At 51.0% G+C, this 21,813-nt stretch overlaps 2 protein-coding genes and 1 pseudogene across 3 annotated transcripts in view; all 3 read right to left on the reverse strand.

Moving 5' to 3' along the window:
• The window catches only part of LOC309680974 (feather keratin 1-like), a 283,730-nt pseudogene that overhangs the window by 203,803 nt on the left and 58,114 nt on the right, over positions 1–21,813 (reverse strand). The window lies entirely within an intron of this gene.
• The window catches only part of LOC309681160 (uncharacterized protein), a gene marked incomplete at both ends in the record, with an annotated part of 195,815 nt that overhangs the window by 160,838 nt on the left and 13,164 nt on the right, over positions 1–21,813 (reverse strand). The window lies entirely within an intron of this gene.
• On the reverse strand, positions 1,465–2,385 carry LOC309680973 (olfactory receptor 6F1-like; the record flags this gene model as incomplete). Its single annotated transcript, XM_082494749.1, has 1 exon — positions 1,465–2,385. The coding sequence occupies one exon, from the start codon at positions 2,383–2,385 to the stop codon at positions 1,465–1,467; it is 921 nt and encodes a 306-aa protein (XP_082350875.1).

Consider the following 21,813-nt stretch of genomic DNA (forward strand, 5'->3'; position numbering starts at 1 on the left):
AATGCTTCCTTACATCTAATCTAAACCTGCCCTGACATAACTTGAACCCATTTCCTCTTGTCCTATCACTTGTCGCCAGGGAGAAGAGGTCAGCTCCCATCTCTCTAAAACCTCCTTTCAGGTAGTTGTAGAGGGTGATAAGGTCTCCCCTCAGCCTCCTCTTCTCCAGGCTAAACAACCCCAGATCCCTCAGTCGTTCCTCATAAGGTTTGTCCTCCAGACCCTTCACCAGCTTTGTAGCCCTTCTCTGGACACGCTCCAACACCTCAATGTCCTTCTTGTAGTGAGGGGCCCAAAACTGAACACAGTACTCGAGGTGAGGCCTCACCAGTGCCGAGTACAGGGGGATGATTACTTCCCTAGTCCGGCTCACCACACTATTCCTGATGCAGGCCAGGATGGTGTTGGCCTTCTTGGCTGCCTGGGCACACTGCTGGCTCATGCTCAGCCGGTTGTCCACCAACACCCCCAGGTCCTTTTCTGCCAGGCAGCTTTCGAGCCACTCCGCCCCCAGTCTGTAGCGCTGCATGGGGTTGTTGTGACCCAAGTGCAGGACCCGACACTTGGCCTTGTTGAACCTCATACCATTGGCCTCAGCCCATCTGTCCAGCCTGTCCAGCCTGTAAAGAGAGAGTTGGTGCCCAGCCAGCACTTGAAAGCTCTGCAGGTTGGGGACTTTGCAAATCACATTAAAGTGTTTCCACAACAAAGCCCCAAATGGGTGGAACAATGGACTGTGAAAGACTGCTGTGGGGTTTTAGATGTGGAAATGCCCTGACAGGTCTAGTGTGAAGCATAGCAATTTGCATATTTTTAATTAAAAATTAAAAGGCACATTCACGTACTTTATAGAGGGAAGGAAGGGGAGAGTAAACATTATTGATTGTTTTATGCTAGGAATAGTGGCTATAGGTAGAGATACCAGACTGTTAAATTTCGTCTTGAATCAGAGCATGAGCCTGTGACACAGCCGCAAGAATGGGCCATAGATGCATGCAGAAATTGCCAGAATAAATATTGAGAAATACATGTCCATGTCCTAAAGCAGTGAGCCACCTGATGGGGCTTCTTTAGGAGACTCAGACAAATCCCTGACAGAATAATGCACTTGGCAAACTGAAATACAAACCTGTAGGAGGACCACTGCTCCAGTGTTCTGTCAGAGAACAATTTCTGGATGGGTTTTGTGAGCCTTTCCAAGCACTGGTCTTTAGAGCACTGTGACACATCCTGAGTGTACCCAGGAGGGAATAGAGGGAGGTGGGAGCATTAGAATTGAGGCTCAGCCCAGCCTAAGATAGCTCTAAGGGGAATAAGATGAACTTAGTGGCGAACTGGTGTCTTCTCACTCCCTGTGATGCCCAGGTGCACTTACACTTTGGTGAGGAACTTGTGCAGGGTAGAAGTGATGGGAGGGAGGGGATAAATCTGTTTGCTCCCACTGAGACCCTTTGATAAACCACTTCACTTTTTTTGGAAGGCCCGCTCCAGAGCTTGCTTCACTTCTTTGTTCCTGAGGGTGTAAATGAAGGGGTTCAACAAAGGAGTTACAAGAGTGTTAAAGGTATTTACGAGTTTGTTCAGATCCAGGGAGTTCTGGGCTGATGGCTTGACGTATAGGAATATGGTTGAGCCATACCAGATCGTCACGACAATGAGATGGGCAGAGCAAGTGGAAAATGCCTTTTTCCGGCCCTGGGTTGACTGGATTCTCAGGATGGTAGATATGATGTATACATAGGAGATTAGGGTGACCACACAGGAGGCCACCACAACGATTAGGGAGACTAGGAAGGTCGCCAGTTCCACGGGCCATGTGTCACTGCAGGAGAGGGCGAGGCAGGAATCTATATCACAGAGGAAATGATTGATGACATCTGGCCCACAGAATGTCAGCCTGGATGTCAAAAAGGCCAGCAGTGAAATGGCCAGAAAGCCTCCCAGCCAGGAGCTCAGCACCAGCCGAGCAGAGAGGTCACTACTCATGAGGGAGCTGTATCTCAGGGGGTAGCATATGGCTAAGTAGCGGTCATAGGCCATGACAGACAGGAGAAAACACTCAGTGGAGCCTAAGGAGAGAAGAAAGAACAACTGGAGGATGCAGACACTGAAGGAGATGGTCTGGCTAGTCCCCAGCATGACTCCCATGGCTTTGGGAACAACACCCGTAGTGTACCAGATCTCCAGAAAAGAGAGATTACAGAGGAAAAAGTACATTGGGGTATGGAGGTTGCTGTTCATCCACACAAGGGCTATGATGGATGCATTGCCTGTTACTGTCAGGGAGTACGTCAGTGCAAATACCGCCACAAGGGAGACCCTGGAATGCCACGTGCCTGGGAAGCCAAGAAGAACAAATTCTTCCACGCTTGTCCTATTTGACATGTTCTCCCAAGAGTTGAGGTTCATCTGCAAAGACAGTGAAGTTTCTGTGAGGGTTTGCATACCTGTGCTGGTTCTCATATGATACTCGCAGTGAAACAAAGCCATCATCCCTGAAAACGTACTTGGTACAGAGCACAGGTAAACAGCATCTACCCTAAGTTAAAATTGTCAGGGCAATCCTTTGCTGCAGAATCACATTTGGACAACTAGAGCTGACCCTGAAGGTCAGGCCTACACCATCAAATGAACCTGGGGAGTTATTTCTCAAATCAAATCAAGTGCAGGCATCCCCTTTAGAACATAGGAAATGCAATTGCTTCCCTGAGATGAAAATCCCACTTAGGAAACTGTGGATGGCAGCCTGAGGGTCTCTGGCTATGTGAAAGGCTGTTGCAGGGAGGAAGGGAATTACATATCTGCATTCTTTAGGGCAGGCAATACTGAGTTGTGATTTCAGCAAATGAGACTGAGGAATCAGAAAACTGTCAGGATGTTCAAGTGGAGAGCAGTGATGAGTGGTGTTCCTCAGGGCTCAGTACTGGGACCTGTACTGTTCAACATCTTTGTTGGTGACATGGACAGTGGGGTCGAGTGCACCCTCAGCAAGTTTGCCAATGATACCAAGCTCTTTGGCGAGGTAGACACACTGGAGGGGAGGGATGCCATCCAGAGGGACCTGGACAGGCTGCAGAGGTGGGCCCAAGCCAACCTCATGCAGTTCAACAAGGCCAAGTACAAGGTCTTACATCTGGGTCGGGACAATCCCAAGCACAAATACAGGCTGGGTGGGGAATGGCTGGAGAGCAGCCCTGAGGAGAAGGACCTGGGGGTGCTGATTGATGAGAAGCTCAACATGAGCCAGCAATGTGCGATTGCAGCCCAGAAGGGCAACCGTATCCTGGGCTGCATCAAAAGAGGTGTGGTCAGCATGTCAAAGGAGGTGATTCTGCCCCTCCACTCCATCTCGTGAGACCCCACCCAGAGTACTGCATCCAGCTCTGGAGTCCCCAACATAAGAAGGACATGGACCTGCTGGAGCGGGTCCAGAGGAGCACCACAAAGATGATCCAAGGGCTGGAGCACCTCTCCTATGAGGAGAGGATGAAAGAGTTGGGGCTGTTCAGCCTGGAGAAGAGAAGGCTCCGGGGAGATCTTATTGCGGCCTTCCAGTCCCTAAAGGGGGCCTACAGGAGAGCTGGGGAAGGACTTTTTACTAGGGCATGTAGCGATAGGACAAGGGGGAATGGCTTTAAACTGGAAGAGGGCAGGTTCAGATTAAACATTAGGAAGAAGTTTTTCACTTTGAGGGTGGTAAGGCACTGGAACAGGTTGCCCAGAGAGGTTGTTGAGGCCCCATCCCTGGAGGTGTTCAAGGCCAGGCTGGATGTGGCCTTGGGCAACCTGGTCTAGTGGGAGGTGTCCCTGCCTATGGCAGGGGGGTTGGAACTCGATGATCTTCAAGGTCCTTTCCAACCTAAACCATTCTATGATTCTATGATAATGTGGAACTGGAAGAGATTTCTCACCTCTTCTAGGTCAGTTTATCACAATGGTTTCTGACTGAGATTGCAGCTGCACAGGGCGGCAGGCTACTATGACCGTCGTTACTGAAGGATTCAACTCGTGGTTTTGTATATTTTCTTTCTTCCAAGTCTCAGCACAGGAAGCTTTGCGAATACCTCCATTACCTCCACTGACATCTGCTTCTCAGCGCAGCTACTAGGGTTAAGGTTCACCTCTTTGTAATGTTGCCATTTCAGAGTCAGAGGAAGGATTTTTTCTGATCAAGTGGAAAGACCTATAATGAAATAACCCTATCTCGGCTCCTCAGCTTATCCTCCTTCTTTCTCAATGGACAGAGAAAAGGCACTAGGGATAAATAGTTCATCTCATCTTCTATACATAGCAAATAGCCCTCTAGAAGTGCCAGGTTGTCTCTGAGGACTAGGGCAGGAGTCTAGTAAGCAACTCAAATGGATAAGTCAGTCATCTATACTTGGGCAGAGGTATCCATGCATCAGTGGTTGAAGGCAAAATTCTCTAAGTTGAATCCCATCTAAGGTAGCTCTGCTGAGAAGCCAGCTGAATCGAGGGGTTTCATCTATGTCCTCCCTGCAGACAAGGGAGGATTCTTGAACAGTTCTCTAGTGGAGAACCCATCGCATCCTCAGGTGAGTATCTAAGACAGATGGAGCTGAACCACCATCTGAAGGATCCCTTTCCCTCTTTTCTTCCTCCTTAGGAATTTACATGCCAGAAATCTCATGTGGCTAGAGAGCAGAGAAATCTCCCTTAATCTGGCTTTCTTGAAATGTGCAAGACATTGGAAGTCTGTCCTATATGTCTTCGGCAGGCTTTACTCACCAGCTCAGCCAATGGAAATGATCCAAACGACATCTCTTCATGCACCATCCTCCAGATGAAGCCATGGTCCCCGTGGCTGAGGGAGAACATTGGAAAGAGGTTGATTTATTGGAGAAGCTCTGGGTACAGATATGTCAGGAGAAGTGTGGCTGCACAGCTCTCACCTTGCGACTCACGTCAAGCTGTGCACAATTCCCTGACCTTGTTTCCTCTCCATCCACCTGGTAGGTATTTACAGCTTGTGCTCAGAGTTTTCTTTCCCCCTCCCAGATACTGCTGTACTTCCACAAAGGGGGACCTTGTGTGCACACACACAGTGTAAAGTCTCTCCAGGTTAGCCCCATATATGGAGGGCATACATCAGAGAGTCACCAGCTTCGTTAGCATAATAACAACCCTACACCCACCTCATTAATACTCTGAAGCTCAAACTGGCCACACCGAGGAGATGGTTTTCTGTTTTCCCTCTGTGTACTACAGTGAATTTAATCTCTGGGGGATCTCATGGGCTTGTTGGAGATGGATAATGCTCTCTCTTTACACAGGCCAATTAAAGAACAGCAACACAATTCTCTAAAGTGCCTGTTTGCCTCCTGCCTGCAGCTGTGGCATGTTAACATTGCCGGGAACTCAGTGCTGTCTTGCGCAGCCGTTTGCTGATATTCGGGAGATGTCTGAAATAGCCATGTCCCAAGTGACTGGAAGTGTCAGGTATTTGGTGCTGGATGCTAATGTGGTCTTGAAACCTTCAGGACAGGAGGTAACTAAAGGCAGCTATGGACACATGAATACAGAGACAGTAAGTTAAGGGATTCAGTTGCCTCATTTCTGAGCCTCTAACTGCAGTTAAGGCCTAAGTCTTCAGTGAAGTGAAGATCTAAGATCATAGAACCATAGAATCATACAGACATAGAATGGTTAGAGTTGGAGGGGACCTTAAAGATCATCTTATTCCAATCCCCCTGCCATAGGCAGGGACACCTTCCACTAGACCAGGTTGATCAAAGTCCCATCTAATGCATCTTTAAATGGTTTGAGGGGTGGGGCACCCACAGCTTTGCTGGGCAACCTGTTCCTATGACTCACCACCCTCAGAGTAAAAGAATTTTTCCTAATATCTAAACTAAAGCTATCTTCTTCCAGCTTAAAACCATTACCCCTCATCATATCACTACACTCCCTGACAGAGTCCCTCCCCATCTTTCCCATAGACCCCCTTTAAGTACTGAAATACAAATTTCATAGTTTCCTGTGACCATTGCCCTCATATAAAGTAGGAGTATTCCTGCTGCACTGCAGTAGTGACTCCCTCAGCTCATTTCCTAGTGCCTCCAGTTCTGCAGCTCACTGGGTTTATCTGTCACGTGCCAACTGCTGACGGGGTAACTGGTGGGATCCACATTCTTGATAATAACAACTGCTTCAGCAGCAAAACAAAACTGAGGTGTGGGCCTGCCTGCAGGACACCTGCTAGCAGTCTGTTCAGTGCTTTTCTTCAGGAGGGTTTCTTGAAATTGCATTAATTACACTTCTATATGCCTTTTTGTTGCACTCTACCATTAGCCTTACAAGTTTCTGGACCTCCTTTTCAATCATTTGTTGGTATGAACTGTACTTCAACAGGAGAAAAGTTCTGCAAGAAAGGCTGTCTGATAAAAAAGATTCAAGCTCTTATCAGACTGTGTGTCTGGAAAAGGACCACAAAAACTTAATGCCTCTGTAGGGAGTGCATTTTCTCTGAGCCACTCTTTATGATGTCTCTGCATGGACAGATTGTTTTGTATCTTTAGCCACATTCCTGTTCATGTGTGTGAATTAATGAGTCTCACCATCCAGCTATTTCAAGGGTCTTGTGGCCTGGTTTTCAATGCAAACCATCTACTGGATTCTCACACCCACTCACCACCCCCCCAGCGCAGTTCCAACCATAGCAAGAGGAACACCCTTGGTCAAGAGCTCATGGGGCCTCATGCCTTTCTGGGAGTTTATGAACAGAGATGCAGCAAGGCAAGGTCTGATGGTCAGTGACAGGGAACATCCAGGGATATCTTCCTCAGCTCCAAGGGACAGTGCCCAAAATAAATGCCCCTGCGTAATGCCTCAACCTCCCATTCCTCTGTGAAAGAAGGGTCTTCTTGTGCCTTCACCCACTTCTACCCCAGGGTAACACCTTTTTCCTTTGGCATTGAAGAGTGTCTGCGGAGGGAAGGAGCACACAGAGGCCAGGCTTGAATGCAACAGAACTTTAATTAATTGAAAGACAAAAACAAAGTCCCTCCAAGTGGCAGCTGCCAGTTCATGGAGCCCCGACGGCAGCTGTGAGTCTGCAGTCCTTGTCCATGGAGAAGTTCCTGCATCATCTCTGCCTGCCTGCCCGCCCAATAGAAGGGTACAGAAGAGACAGATGGCACCCACCAGGCTGGCCTTGGGGGAACCTTGCTGCAAAGGGGATGGGAAGCAGACAAGGAAAAGGGAGAAAAGCAAAGCCATTCAGCTCTGCTGAAAACAACGTTCAAAAGATTGATCCTCTTCCAAGCACCATGTTCTGAGTTCCTCAAGGAGTCCCCCAGGGGTTTGCCCAACATCTTGATCAGAGGAGGCACCTCCTGCCACTGTAAAGGCCAGAGAGGTCACAGCACCCAGAGGTGATGGGCACTCCATCACAGCTGAGGATGCTGCCAACAACAGCAGAGGTGGAGGATCCCACAACGGTGTTCTGTGGGAAGGAGCTGAGGATGGGTCCCGGCAGGGTCACCACCACGGGAGGGGGCTCAATGACAACAGTGGAGTTCTGGCACTGCCTGACACAGGGCTCATTGCAGCTGTTGGCCAGCGGGGTCGGGCCACAGGGCCGGCATGGCAGGCACTGGTCGTAGCAGGACATGTCTCTGGGCTGCAGGTGCACCTGGAGAAAAGGCAGAGAGGAATAGGTGAAGAGCGGTCTGCCACGAGACTGTCACCCTGCTATGAGCACCTGCAGAGCCAGGAGGTAGAAACTGTGCAGTGAGACAGAAGGAAATACTTGGCATGATCCAAAGAATTTAATGCAAAGTGACACCAGGACCAACAAGGATTGTCCCTTGGGAGGCAGTTTTGAAGAGCAAAGGTGCCCAGGAAGGCTGGGCATACTTCAAGCAGGTGCTCTTAAAGGCGCAGGAGAAGGCCATCCCCTTGTCTCGAAAAACAAGCAGACAGGGAAGACGACCAGCCTGGCTAAATAGAGAACTTTGGCTGGACCTCAGAAAAAAAAGGAAAGTTTACATTCTCTGGAAAAGGGGGCTGGCAACTTACGAGGACTATCAAGATATAACAAAGCTATGTAGGGGGAAAATGAGAAGGGCAAAAGCTCAGTCAGAACTCAGCTTGGCCACTGCAGTTAAAGACAATAAGAAAAGGTTCTTTGAATATATCAATAGAAAAAGGAAGACTAGGGAAAATGTAGGCCCACTGGTGAATGAGATGGGTGCCCTAGTGGTGGAGGACGCAGAGAAGGCAGAGTTACTGAATGCCTTCTTTTCTTCGGTCTTCACTGCTAAAGCTGTCCCTCATGAATCCCACACTCCGAAGGCAAAGGGGAAGGTCTGGAGAGTGGAAGATTTTCCCTCAGTTGAGGAGGACCGTGTCAGAGACCACTTGGCCAAGCTGGACATTCACAAGTCCATGGGCCCTGATGGCATGCATCCGCGAGTGCTGAGAGAGCTGGTGGATGTTATTGCTAGACCACTCTCCATCGTCTTTGAACAGTCATGGAGAACAGGAGAGGTGCCTGAGGACTGGAGGAAGGCCGACATCACTCCAATCTTCAAAAAAGGCAAGAAGGAGGACCCAGGGAACTACAGACCAGTTAGTCTAACCTCTGTCCCTGGGAAGGTATTGGAGAGACTCATTCTGGATGTCATCTCCAAACACGTCGAGGAACAGGAAGTTATTGGAAGTGGTCAACATGGATTTACCAAGGGTAAATCATGCTTGACCAATCTGATAGCTTTCTATGATGTTATAACTGGTTGGCTGGATGAGGGGAAAGTTGTGGATGTCATCTACCTTGACTTTAGCAAGGCTTTTGACACTGTCTCCCATGACATCCTCATTAGGAAGCTGAGGAAGTATGGGCTAGATGAGGCGACAGTGAGGTGGATTGAGAGTTGGCTGCGGGACAGGACTCAGAGGGTTGTGATCAGCGGCACAGAGTCTAGTTGGAGGCCTGTAACCAGTGGTGTCCCCCAGGGGTCAATACTTGGTCCAATTTTGTTCAATATATTCATTAATGACCTGGATGAGGGGACAGAGTGTATCCTCAGCAAGTTTGCTGATGATACCAAACTGGATGTGGTGGCTGACACCCCAGAGGGCCGTGCTGCCATCCAGCGTGACCTGGACAGACTGGAGAGCTGGGCAGAGAAGAACCTAATGAGGTTCAACAAAAGCAAGTGCAAGGTCCTGCAGCTGGGGAGGAAGAATGCTAGGCACCAGTACAGGTTAGGGGCGGACCTGCTGGGAAGCAGCTCGGAGGAGAAGGATCTGGGGGTTGTGGTAGACAGTAAATTATCCATGGCCCAGCAATGTGCCCTTGTCGCCAAAAAGGCCAATGGAATCCTGGGCTGCATAGGGAAGAGTGTGGCCAGTAGGTCGAGGGAGGTCATTCTCCCCCTCTACTCTGCACTGGTGAGGCCACAACTGGAATACTGTGTCCAGTTTTGGGCTCCCCAGTTCAAGAGGGACAGGGAACTGCTGGGGCGAGTCCAGCGAAGAGCAACTAAGATGATTAAGGGATTGGAGCATCTGCCTTATGAGGAAAGGCTGAGAGAGCTGGGACTCTTTAGCCTGGAGAAGAGAAGGCTGAGGGGAGACCTTATTATGGCATACAAGTATCTAAAGGGTGGGTTGAAGGAGGATGGAGCCAGGCTCTTTTCAATGGTTCCAAGTGACAGGACGAGGGGCAATGGGCACAAGTTAGAACACAGGAAGTTCCGTTCAAATACACGGAAACAGTTCTTTACGGTGAGGGTGACAGAGCACTGGCACAGGCTGCCCAGGGAGGTTGTGGAGTCCCCTTCCCTGGAGATTTTCAAGACCCGCCTGGATGCAGTCCTGAGTAATGTGCTCTAGGCAATCCTGCTTTAGCAGGGGAGTTGGACTAGATGATCTCTAGAGGTCCCTTCCAACTCTGATGATTCTGTGATTCTGTGAAGGGTGCTGCCTATCTCTTAAAAGGAGAGCTCCCTCAACCAAGTCCCAGTTACTCTCTCAGTCAGACTTTCACCCCTTTTCCCCCTCTCAAGGAGCACCAAGACCCAGTATAGGATGGAGGGGGACACATCTGCATGAACACAAAAAGGACATAAGGAAAGGGTTTCAGGCTCACCTGGCTCCCAAGAAGTAGAAGAGGGAAGTGGATGAGAGAGCAAGGAGTTGGGCTGGCTTTTATGTTGGTCCTGACCTGCCCCAGGCCCAGAGGTAGCTTCTACGGAAGTGGCAGTTTTCTGAGCTGCTCATGATGAACAGAAAACATCCTAGCTAATGACATGGGCTGGGTGGATGTTTTCCCCAATGCCGCCTTTTCATTTCCTGGCTTATGCTGCCTTTTCATTTCCTGGCTTATGCCTTGCCCTTCCCTCACAGAGTCTTCTTCTGAGTGCTGGGTCTGAGAGGCCCCAGAATTTCTGGGGCAGGAATGTGTCATTGCTGGCAGAAGACTCAGCTCAAGTGCCAGATGGGTGTAGAGCAGGCAAGTGATATTGGCTTGGGGCAAACTGGTGGGGTTCCCTGTAGTTGAACTGACAGGAAGGAATCCACCTGCTTCCAACCCTGCAATCCATGGCTGGTCACCCAAGGGCTTCCCTGTGTGAGGATGTGCCATGTCTTCCTCTCCCTCCCAATTCACTCCAGCGGTCACTTGTAGGGTGCAGGTGGGCTGCACTGCTGGGTTTCATAGATTCTTTTAATCTTTTACCCATTAAATTAAGCAATCTTCCCCAAGTTATGGGTAGAGGGGGCTGCAAAGGTTATTTCCCCCATTATTTCAATGCTGCTGAAAATCAAAATTATGTGGGTCCTCTGCTACCACCAGAACAGGCTGCCCAGGGAGGTTGTGGAGTCCCCTTCTCCAGAGATTTTCAAGACCCGCCTGGATGCAGTCCTGAGTAATGTGCTTTAGGCAATCCTGCTTTGGCAGGGGAGTTGGACTAGATGATCTCTAGAGGTCCCTTCCAACTCTGAAAATTCCATGATTCCGTGATTTCTTGGTACGGCACAAAGATAATCAGGGAAAGATATGATTTGCAAAACACCTGAGTTACCATTGTCTACAAGATGTAAAAATTTTGAGGGAGGCCTCCAGTTTGTTAAGTATTCCCTGAACTTATCCTCTTCCACTAAGGATATGTCTCCCTTGCTCTGAACTTCCCCCCTGGTTTCATGGACCTAGGATTCCTAAAGACTGATCTTGCTTATAAAGGCTGAGGCAAAGAAGGCATTCAGCACCTCAGCCTTTCCATGGCCTATGTTGTCAGGCTGTGCAGCATCAGAGAAGGCCCACTTATTCAGCAGTGGCACCATGTTTTCCCTATCCTTCCTTTTGTTACCTGTATCCTTACGGAAGCCCTTCTTGTTGTCATAGACATCCCCCACCAGATTCAGGTCCATTTGGGCTTTGGCTTTCCTAACCTCATCCTGCATGCTTGGACATGTGTCTCTATATCCCTCCCAGGTTACCCATCCTCGCTTCCACCTTCTGCATGCTTCCTGCTTGTGTTTTGGTTTTGCCAGGAGCTCCTTGTTCATCCATGCAGGCCTCCAGTCATGCTTTTTGCTCATTGGGATTGTTTGCTCTTGAGCTTGGAGGTGATACTGGAATATTAACCAGCTTTCTTGTGCCTCCCACTGCCTCCAGGGCCATATACCTGAGGACTCTTCTGAGCAGCTCTTTAAAGGGACCTAATTCTGCTCTCCTGAAGTCCAGGGTTGTGATCTTCCTATTAACCCTCCTTGTTGCCCTCAGGATCTTGAACTCCACCATTTCATTGTCACTGCAGGCCAGGCTGCCTTTGATCTTCGTAGCTGCAACAAACACTTCCTTCTGGGTATGTATGAGGTCCAGAAGAACACCTGTCATCATTGCATCATCTGTTACTTGTGTTATGAAGTTGTCATCCATGCACTCAAGGAACCTCCTGGCTTGCTTCTGTCCTGCTGTGTCATCCCTCCAGCAGATCTTATGGTGGCTGAATTCTCCCATGAGGACCAGGACCTGAGAATGTGAGGCTGCTCCCGATTGTCTGTAGAGGACCTCATCTGCTTGTTCTTCCTGGTCAGATGACCTATAGCAGACACCCACTATAATGTATTCTCTTTAATCCTTACCTGTAAGCCCTCAGTTGTTGCATCACCCACCCCCAGGCAGAGCTCCATGCGCTCCAACTGCTCTCTCACAGATAGGACAAATCCCCCTCCTCATCTTCTCAGCGTGTCATTCTGAAAGAGCCTGTGTCCCTCTATTGAAGCATGCCAATCACAGTTGCCATCCCACCCTGTCTCTGTGATCCCAACAAGATCATAGCCCTGCAACTGCACACGTATCTCGAACTCATCATGTTTATTGTCCATACTGGGTGCATTAGTGTACAGGCACTTGACAGAGGCAACCCAGCATGTTGCCTTCCTAGAAAGGGTTTCCAGGACTTCTCCACAATGATGCCTTGTAAGCACTTCCTTGCTTACATGCAACTGCTAGAGGTGACTCTGCTTAAGCTCTGTTTTCTTGATCTTGCCATCCCTTCCTGGCACATCACCCCAGGACCTTTGTTCATCTACTATGTCCATCAGTCCCTCACCGGGCGGCCAGTTGCTCTCTCTCTCCCCGGTCATTCCTAGTTTAAAGCCCTCCTTACCAGGTCAGCCATCCTACTGGCAAAGGTAACTTTTCCTCTCTTGGTGAGTAGATCCCAGCCCTCCTGAGCAGTTGCTGCTTGGCAAACAGGATCCCATGGTTGTAGGACCCAAAACCCTGTCACCAGCTCCAGTTCCACAAACAACTATTGACCTGTATTATCAGTGCCCTCCTCCTTACACCTCTTCCCCTCCTTCAGCAGTCAGTGTGCAGATGGAAAGATCACATAAAAGGACACAGACAGGGTTGCAGCAAATTTTTAATGAGCCTAAAGAGGGAAATGAGGTCACGCCAAGTGGAGGACCCCAGTGTGGGGCGCAGCAGGAGCAGCCAAGAATGTCTTCCCCTTTTCCTGTGGCAGAGTTCCCACAGGGCATGGGTTGACCTGCCCGGAGAAAGGGCAGCAGGGACCTGCAGGAAGACAGTCTAGCAGGTCCCTCCAGACTGGCTTCTGGGGTCCTCACAGCAGGCTTTGAGGGGAGCACCAGACAACAAAGGACAGAGAGAAAAAGGGTGAGTGGAATACAGGAAAGATAGACATTAGTCATGTTTTCAGAGAGCCCAGGTTGGTAACTTCACATCTGGCCTTGCAAACCAAGCCAGAGATGGTCAGCTGCTCTTAAAACAATGGCATGATGTTTGATCATCTGTCCAGCACCATATTCTTAGTTCCAGGAGGTCCTTGTATGAGGACACTGCTTGCATCTTTAGCAGGGGGGGCATCTGCTGCCACAGTAGCGGCTGGTAAGGCAGGAGAGGTCACAGCAGGAAGAGTTGATGGGCACTCCATCACAGCTGAGGATGTTGCCAACAGCAGCAGAGGTGGAGGATCCCACAACGGTGTTCTGCGGGAAGGAGCTGAGGATGGGTCCAGGCAGGGTCACCACCACAGGGGAGGGCTCAATGATGACAGTGGAGTTCTGGCACTGCCTGACACAGGGCTCATTGCAGCTGTTGGCCAGCGGGGTTGGGCAGCAGGGCTGGCAGGGCAGGCAGGGCTGGCACTGGTCATAGCAGGACATGTCTTTGGTTCCAAGGTGCACCTGGGAGAAAGGGTAGTGAATAAGAAAAACAGGGGTGTTCATTCTTGTCACTGCACCATGAGGGAGCCAAAGAACATGCAGGGCTGGGAGACGAAGGCTGTGCAGCCACATATGAGGGCTGCTTGGCCTCATCCTGACAGAGCTCAAAAAGAGCCACCAGCTCCTATGCAGCTACTGCACCTGACTTCAGAAGCCACCTCAACACAGACCCAACTTCCCTCTGTGTCTAACCTTCTCCCCACTTCCCTCTCCCATGACAAGCAGCCTCAAGACCTGGCAGAGAACAAAGCTGTGTCAGCTGAGAGCTCCACTGAAGTGAGACCTCCTTTTAGAGACAGCAGAGAAAGAGAGGGGGGTTCAGACTCACCTGGTTCCCAGGGAGAAGGAAGCAAGAGAAGCGGATGAGAGAGTGAGGAGCTGGGCAGGCTTTTATCATGGTCCTTAACTGCCCCAGGCTGCCAGAGGCATCCCTTGCAGAGGGCATTATTTGCTGACAAGCTCCTCTTGAATGCAAACAATCGCAGTTAATGCTCTGGGCTGTGTTTTGGCTTCCTTAATTATTGTTTTTTCATTTCCTGCTGCATGCCAGGCACATTGCCCAGTGGAGGCATCTTTTGTATGACAGGATGAGAAGCCCAAACATTTCCCATGCAAAACATGTCAGTGTGGTCAGAGGACTCCTCTCACATGCTGGAAGACTCCAATAAAGGTCACTCAAGACAGACTGAACAGCTGGCTTAGACAATACACATACACACACACACACAAATTAAGACCTCTTGTCATCTAGCGATAATTGAGAAGACTTGAGACACCCAAAGAGAGGCTGTCTACACTGTCCAGGGCCACCACACAGGTATTAGACTCGACAGTGTCATCTCTGCAAGTCCTGTCTCCAAGGGTTCATTGTGGCTGAGCGAAGACTGATCTGCACTTAGCAAAAGCCGGAGATGCAGCTGATGAGAGTAACATGCCCAGCTTGATCCCATTCACCCATACAAAGCCCTTTCCCTGCTATCCATCTGTCCCTGACTACTGTGGACATGGATATAGGGTTTAGCCATGGGGTGGAGTTGCTTGTAGGCTCTGGTAGGACAGTCTGTGGGATCCGTTCTGATCATATGATGAAGCAAGCCATGCACACATGACCAACTAGACAGGCCCTGCTGTGAGCTTTTGCTAGCTGGGGAGTTCAGAGGCCACAGTTAGTCAATTGCAGGATCAGTGTTTCCGGAAAGACGATTCATCCTATTTACAGTGGATGCCTTCTCTGGGAAGGGATAAGTCCCATGTGTGAGCTGAAGTCTCCACACTGACTGTGTGGAGAGTCTGTAAAATATGTTAAAGCAGGTCTAGAGAAGGGCCACAAAAAATCATAGGAGGGTTGGAACACCTCTCCTGTGAAGAAGGGCTGAGAGAGGTGGGGTTTTTCAGCCTGGAGACAAGAAGGGTCCAGGGAGACCTTCTTGAGGTCTTTCAAAAGAAAGAGAGAGAAAGACGCTTCACTTGTAGTGACAGGACAAGGGGCAATGATTTTAAACTAAAGGAATGTAGATTTAGATTAGATATAAGGAAGAACATTTTTATGATGATGGTGGTTAGACACTGGAACAGGTTTCCCAGAGACATTGTGAAATCCTCAGGGTCAGGCTGGATGGGGCTCTGAGCATCCTGATCTAGTGAGATGTCCCAGTCCATGGCAGGGGGGTTTGACTAGATGATCTTCAAGGTCCTTTCCAACCCAAACCATTCTATGATTCTATGATTCTATCTATCATGCTGATAATGAAGATGGCTCTGTGAGGTTCTTCTCTCCAGGGCAGTGAATTTGGGCTGAGCCTCTACACAAGGATGTATTTGGAATCTGAATTGATCCCACAGGGCCGGAAGGATATAGACTTCGAAGGGCTCTTGATCCATATCACTCACAACCTTTTAATTACCTATATTTACTAAGGTGCAAAGCATGGCACAGAAGTCAGAATAGAATCCTTCTTGCTCGAGAGCTCATTTGGGCAGCACACATGGCAGGTACAGGGTGCAGCAGCACTTAGTAATTTTGCTCTCTGTCCCCAGAGGACCCTCTTGGAAGAGTGAGGACTGCTGGTCGGGATTGAAATGTGTTTGGCAAGGTGAGGCAAGAGTGTCTTTACAAATGTCTGCTAAACTGGGAAAGGGGAGTTTAAAGTAGGTATGGAGTGGGAGGTCTAAGATAGACTGAAGAGCAGGGATGTCACAGCAGGTAGAAGATGTATACAGAGGGGAGAGCATGGCAGGGGAGGCCCTCAAAGCACCGAGGCGGTGGAGACTCCATCACAGCTGAGGATGCTGCCAACAGCAGCAGAGGTGGAGGATCCCACAACGGTGTTCTGTGGGAAGGAGCTGAGGATGGGTCCAGGCAGGGTCACCACCACAGGGGAGGGCTGGATGACGACGGTGGAGTTCTGGCACTACTTGACACAGGGCTCATTGCAGCTGTTGGCCAGTGGGGTCGGGCAGCAGGGCCGCTGGTTGTAGCCAGGCCATGTAGCCTGCCATGGCAGGCACTGGTCATAGCAAGACATGTCTTGTTCCTGGAGGTGCACCTGGGAGAGAGGAAGCACAACACAAGGGTGAGTGAAGAGCAGCTTGATTACCAAGTCACAAAGGAGCCAAGGCCACTACTGAGCAGGGAGGTGGTAGTTGGGCCAGAAGGCACATGCTCTTCATTGCCCTAGAAAGAGCAGTGTGGCCCAGGGACACTCTCTCATAATTCATAAACCAAAAGCCACCACAGTCAAGCCTCAGCATGTCTCTAAGCAGACCTTCTCCCCCCTTCTCTCTCCCATGACAAGATGTTCCAAGCCTCAGCATAGGACATAGCCAGTAAAAGCTGTAATGTCTATGAAGGAAAAATCTCACTTTGGAAGAGGAGGAGAAAGGACTTGAGACTGACTTGGCTCGCAAGGAGGAGGTAAGGAAAGCGGATGAGACAGCAGGGACTTGGGCGGGCTTTTATAGCTGCCCTTCATTGCTTCAGGACCAGACACCCTTTGCAGAGGTAACAATTTCCTGACAAGCTCATCTTGAATGCAAACCATTGCAGCTAATGATATGAGCTGTACTTTGGTTTCCAACACTGCTGCCTTTTCATTTCCAGGTTTGTGCCACGCCATTTCCCAGAGAACGCTTCTTGTGAGCACGGGGATGAAAGGCCCCAGGATTTCCAGGGAAGGAATGCAGCAGTGCAGGCAGAACACTCAGCTCAAGTGCTGGATGTGTCAAGTGCAGGCAAGTGACAGCACTGTGGGTCACTCTGATGGGACTGTTCAAAATGCTGATCTCAGGCAGAAGCTCAAGCCATTCTCAGGCAGAAGCCCAAGAGTTACTGTGTATGAGGATATGCCACATCCAGTCCGTCTCTTTCCCTCCCTCCTCAGCTCACCCCAAGGGTCACTTGTTGCCTCCCCAGGCGTGTGCGTTGCGCTGTTAGGTTTTGACCCCATCCTGCCTAACACTGCTCTCAGGAAAAAAATGTAGCCTGTTTTGACTCATTCCCTCTCTGCGCAGTCCATAAGTACACAAACAATGGCATGGGCATGTCTGGGGCCTTGTGCTTCCCCAGAGTGTTCCAGCCATGTAGCAGGTGTCCCCAGCTCTCCTTAGCAGAGTCCACAGTTGGTTTTGTTCCTACGTGCCTTCTTGTCTTATGAGCACTTTTGTGCAGCTGTGTTTGTGTGGATGCACTAAAGGAGCACAAATTTGTGGATGACTTGATGCTGGTGTGCATTAGTATGTGTATGTGAGTCATTGCATGTCTGTAATCGCAAGGTAATGTGCTGATTATGGTGCAGAAACTCCCATGAGCACCATAGAGCAGCACGTTCTGAGGGTCAGAAGGAGCCCGAGTGCAGCTGAGCAGTGATGGCACCAGCCTGTTGGAGACCTGTCCAGAGAAGAGGCCCTGAAATGCAGCCCCTGTCTCCTGAGCCCTCCTTCTCCTGCCTCTGCAGAGCTCACACTCCACTACTGCCCATTTCATGCCACAAGGATGGTTTCACTTCACTTTGATCTGTAGTTGAATTCAGCGTAACAGTATTGGGAATGCCTCAGCACGGCTCGCAGTCCCTGCTCCCTGCCTCTCCAGGACAGCACGCAGCTGCTCTCCCCAGCGCCAGAGAGTTCAAAGGATGGGCGCTGATTTCTGGGCAAGGGGAAGCCTGAGGAATCCTGCCCACCTCGTGCTGGCCATCCCTGAGTGCATATGTTGCCAATGCAGTGCTGGTGGTGTCTGGGGTGGGACACAGCCACCCAAATTGGTGATGGAAGGGTTCAGTAAAGGATTATAAGGTGGGTGGAAATTGGCTGGACTAGGAGGCTCAAAGAGTTTTGGCCACTGGTGCAAAGCCCAGCTGGCAGACCTGTACTGCTGGAGTCTCTCAGGTATCCACAGTAGGACTGATATTACAATGTTTTCATGAACACTGCAAGCAGTGGGAAGGTTGGCACTTCCTGCAAGTTTTGGGGATCACACCCAGCCACAGGGAACAGGCAATACACTGATCTCTGTTACCCAAATTGTTCCCAGTGGGTCCAGGAACTACCTGTTGAAAGGAAAAAGAGAAGGTGGCCTCGACACTGGAAGTGCTCTGCGACAGGAGCAGAGGCAATGAACAGCTGCTGGAATGTGTGGAGTTCTAGTTAGGATACAGGCTAAAAGAAATAAGGAGAACAAGAACGTGTTTCTCAGCAAGGCTGTGCAATTGCCATCCTGGGAGGTGTTCCAGGCTGGACTGAATATGATTTTGGGCAACCTGAACTTAGGGGAGCTGTTCAAAGCAGTGGGGTGATGCAGATGACCTCTAGAGGGCCCTTCTCACCTACATTCTATGTGATAAACCCCCCCCCCCCCTTTCCCAATCCTCCCTGACCCCTGCCCACCCATGGGCACATTTGTCCTCACACTCCCTTTACCACAACACAACTTTTAGGCCTTGTGCTGGGACTGCAGAGCGGCAGCTGAAGGGAGGCTCTCAGCCTCCTCACTCCCACGCGCAGGAAATCCGTGGCTGCTGGTTCCAGCCCCTGAGCTGGCAGACAGCTCTGGGAAGCTGCTGCATCTGCTGGGCCATGGTGGTGCTGCTGTCGCAGGCTGCAGCTGGCGCTGTGCAGGCTTCTTGTTGCTGGAGGACAGGGAGAGTGCATGTCCCGGTTGCCCCAAGTTGTGCCAGTGCGGAGCCAAAGAGCCGTCTCAGGCAGGGCCCTGGAGCTGAGCTGGCGGCGTCGGAGAGGAGAGGAGAGGAGAGGAGAGGAGAGGAGAGGAGAGGAGAGGAGAGGAGAGGAGAGGAGAGGAGAGGAGAGGAGAGGAGAGGAGAGGAGAGGAGAGGAGAGGAGAGGAGGAGGTGGTACAATCGGAGCAGAGAGCCGGGGCTGGCGGGGGACAGCGAGGCGCAGGTGGCGGAGTGGCGGGTGGCAGCGAGGCCAGGGCACAGGGCTGGCGGGGCTGGCCGCGCTGCTCCTGGGTGCGTGGGGCTGGCGGGGGTGGATGGGGGCCGGGGCTGCGCCTGTGGTCTTCCCAGGTGAGCCCAGCGCCACCTCTGCCTTCTCCTTCTTTAACGGCTCTTTCCCCCCCCCACCTCTCTCCCACCCTTTGTGCCCCTTACCGGATCCTCCAAGTCCCCTCTTCCTATTGTCCCCATTTCTCCACTAAAAAGTTTGCTTTCCTGCTCTGCACCATTATTCCATCCACTCATCCCCCTGTGCATTCAGCACTATTATTCTTCTGGATTCAGCTCTCCATCATTCCCTGTAACACACCCACATCCAGCTGGGAAAAGAGCCATCCGAGCTGGGTGATCTTTGGTGATTTTTGGCCTGTTCTCCTCTCTTGGCAGTGGTTGTGAGCAGAGCCCAGGTGCAGCAGGAACCATCGGCAGAGACCACCGAGGGCGCTGGCATCAGCATCAACTGCTTGTACCTCAAGAGACAAATCAGGCAGATCACTCAGTGGTTCCGTCAGCTCCCAGGCCGAGGCCCCGCATTCCTCGTGAGCGCTCTTAAGGACTCCAAAGCGGTGCAGGACCCCGTGGGGCAGCTGTGGGTGGCGGCAGACCGCCGGTCCAGCGGCCTGTGGCTCGCCCAGCCCTGGTGCGGGGACGCGGCGGTGTATTACTGCGCCCTGGGAGCCACGGGGAGAGGAGCCGGGGCTGCGGCCGGGCACGACCCGCCGCGGGCGGGGCCGGGCGTGTGTCGGGGTTGGGGGGACAGCCCCGGGCGGGCTCGGCAGGGGGCGCTGCCGCTCAGCCCGCCGGGTACCGCCTCTCCCTGCCCGGCTCCGCCCGGCCCCGCCGCGGGGCGCTTCCCCGCCTGCCCGGACCCTGCACAGGCATTGGGCCCGCTGAGGCCCTGCGCCCCGGGGCTGGTACCGGTCGCCTGGACACAGCAGAGTGCTCAGAAGTGCCCTACCTGCTTGTCCACTTCTTACTTTTTCCTCAGCGTCCACCAACGACTACTTGTGGAGAAGGGGGCTCTTGGTAGGAGACATGGCTGCTCTGGTGGCTTTACCTCCTCGCCCAAGAAGCCAAGGAACAAAAATGTTTTCCTGGTCCTGCATGTGAGGATCAGGGAAACCCTCAACATGTGAGCAATACACATCAGCCAGGCACTGGGTAAGATTCCCTGGTACACTTCTTGAGCTGTTCCCTTGCTTTTCATGTCTCCCCTCCACCGCTGGTGTCTCACCAGCGCTGTGCTGGGAGGATCCCTCAGTCCCTGAGTTCCTCTGGTTTCTCTGCCCAGGAGAATCCTGCTTTTGTCTGCAGTTCTGAGGTCTGGTTTGTCCCTCTATTTACACATTTCTTGTTATGCTTAGTCTGTTTTGGAAAGCAAAGAGCTGGCCCTGGAGAGCATCTGTGGTGGAAGCTGACAAAAGCAGGCATGGTGGCAGGCCACCCTGGTCTAATTACTGGAGTGATGCCAGCTCAGAAGGCCACGACTGCAGATGTTTGCAGTGAAGCCTTGTGAGGTGACAAAGAAAGCTCAGTCTCTCTCCCTGGAGAAAAATGTGTCTGTGAGGAACTGGAGAGTGGATGAGAACCCCCTTCCCACCTGGATGGAGTAAGAATAATAAGATTCTGAGCTTACATTGAAGCGGAATTCTGGTCTGTCTTCATGCTCAGTTGAACACAAACACCTGTTAGGGTGGATTCAGGATCTTGCAGGGAATGCAGGACACCTTGGGAAAGGAAAAAATGAATATTTTGGAATATGAGGGTGCAAAGTAACTCATTCCAGACTGACATTTCAATCGACCTGAGTGCTTTTCTACATTCATCGTACACCTGAAACTGATTGCTCATTTGGTCAATCCTTCCCTTTTCCTTCATGTTTGTTACTTCTCAGGTGTCCTGGAAAGTGAGTGCCATGGCTTAGTGTTGCTGCAGTTGTTTCAAGGTAACACTTCAAAGACTGAGGACGATATGAGCTTTCCCCCCAGAGCCTCGACTCAAGAGACCCAGTTTTCCCTAAGGACAGGAGCTTTTCAGTGTCTTCAGGAACCCTCACACCTGAGCGAGTTGAGCAGAGGCCACTGTAAGGGCATATGAAGGTGAGAACACCTGGTTCACTGAGGCTGTCACATCAAGTCCCTTTTCCTTTCAAAGGGAAGAAGAAGTAAAAGGGAAAGTGATAAACAAAGCACACAATGCCACCAATCTCTCAGTAAGGGAGACAAGGGGGAGTCCAGAGCTCTTCAGCCTCTAATTGATGAGCCATTAGGAAACTGCAGGTGTGGCTTTGAGGTGGGTGAGGCTGAGCTTTGGAAGTGACAAGAAGTGACAAGAGGAAGATGTGGATTATGGAGGTTTGAGGGGGGTCCTGCGGGACACAGCAACACTTGTTAAGGAATGCTTAGGGGAAGGGTCAGGGGTGAGGGGGGAAGAGGGGACTGGGGAGGAGCAAGGGGAGGCAATAGAGAGGAGGAAGGATAAGAGGAGGTACATGCAGCTGAGCAGGGGCTGGTCACTGCACTTGTCTGGATGAGTACTGTGCCTGATCTCCACAGTCCCTCCTGCCTTCTTCCAAAATCCTTTCTTAACCTTCCTTCTTTGTATCTTCACTCCCTTTCCCATGGGTGTGTGCTGCAAGGTCTGAGTG

This window comes from Vanellus vanellus, assembly GCF_965231255.1.
Source record: "Vanellus vanellus genome assembly, chromosome: 24".
NCBI lineage: Eukaryota > Metazoa > Chordata > Aves > Charadriiformes > Charadriidae > Vanellus > Vanellus vanellus.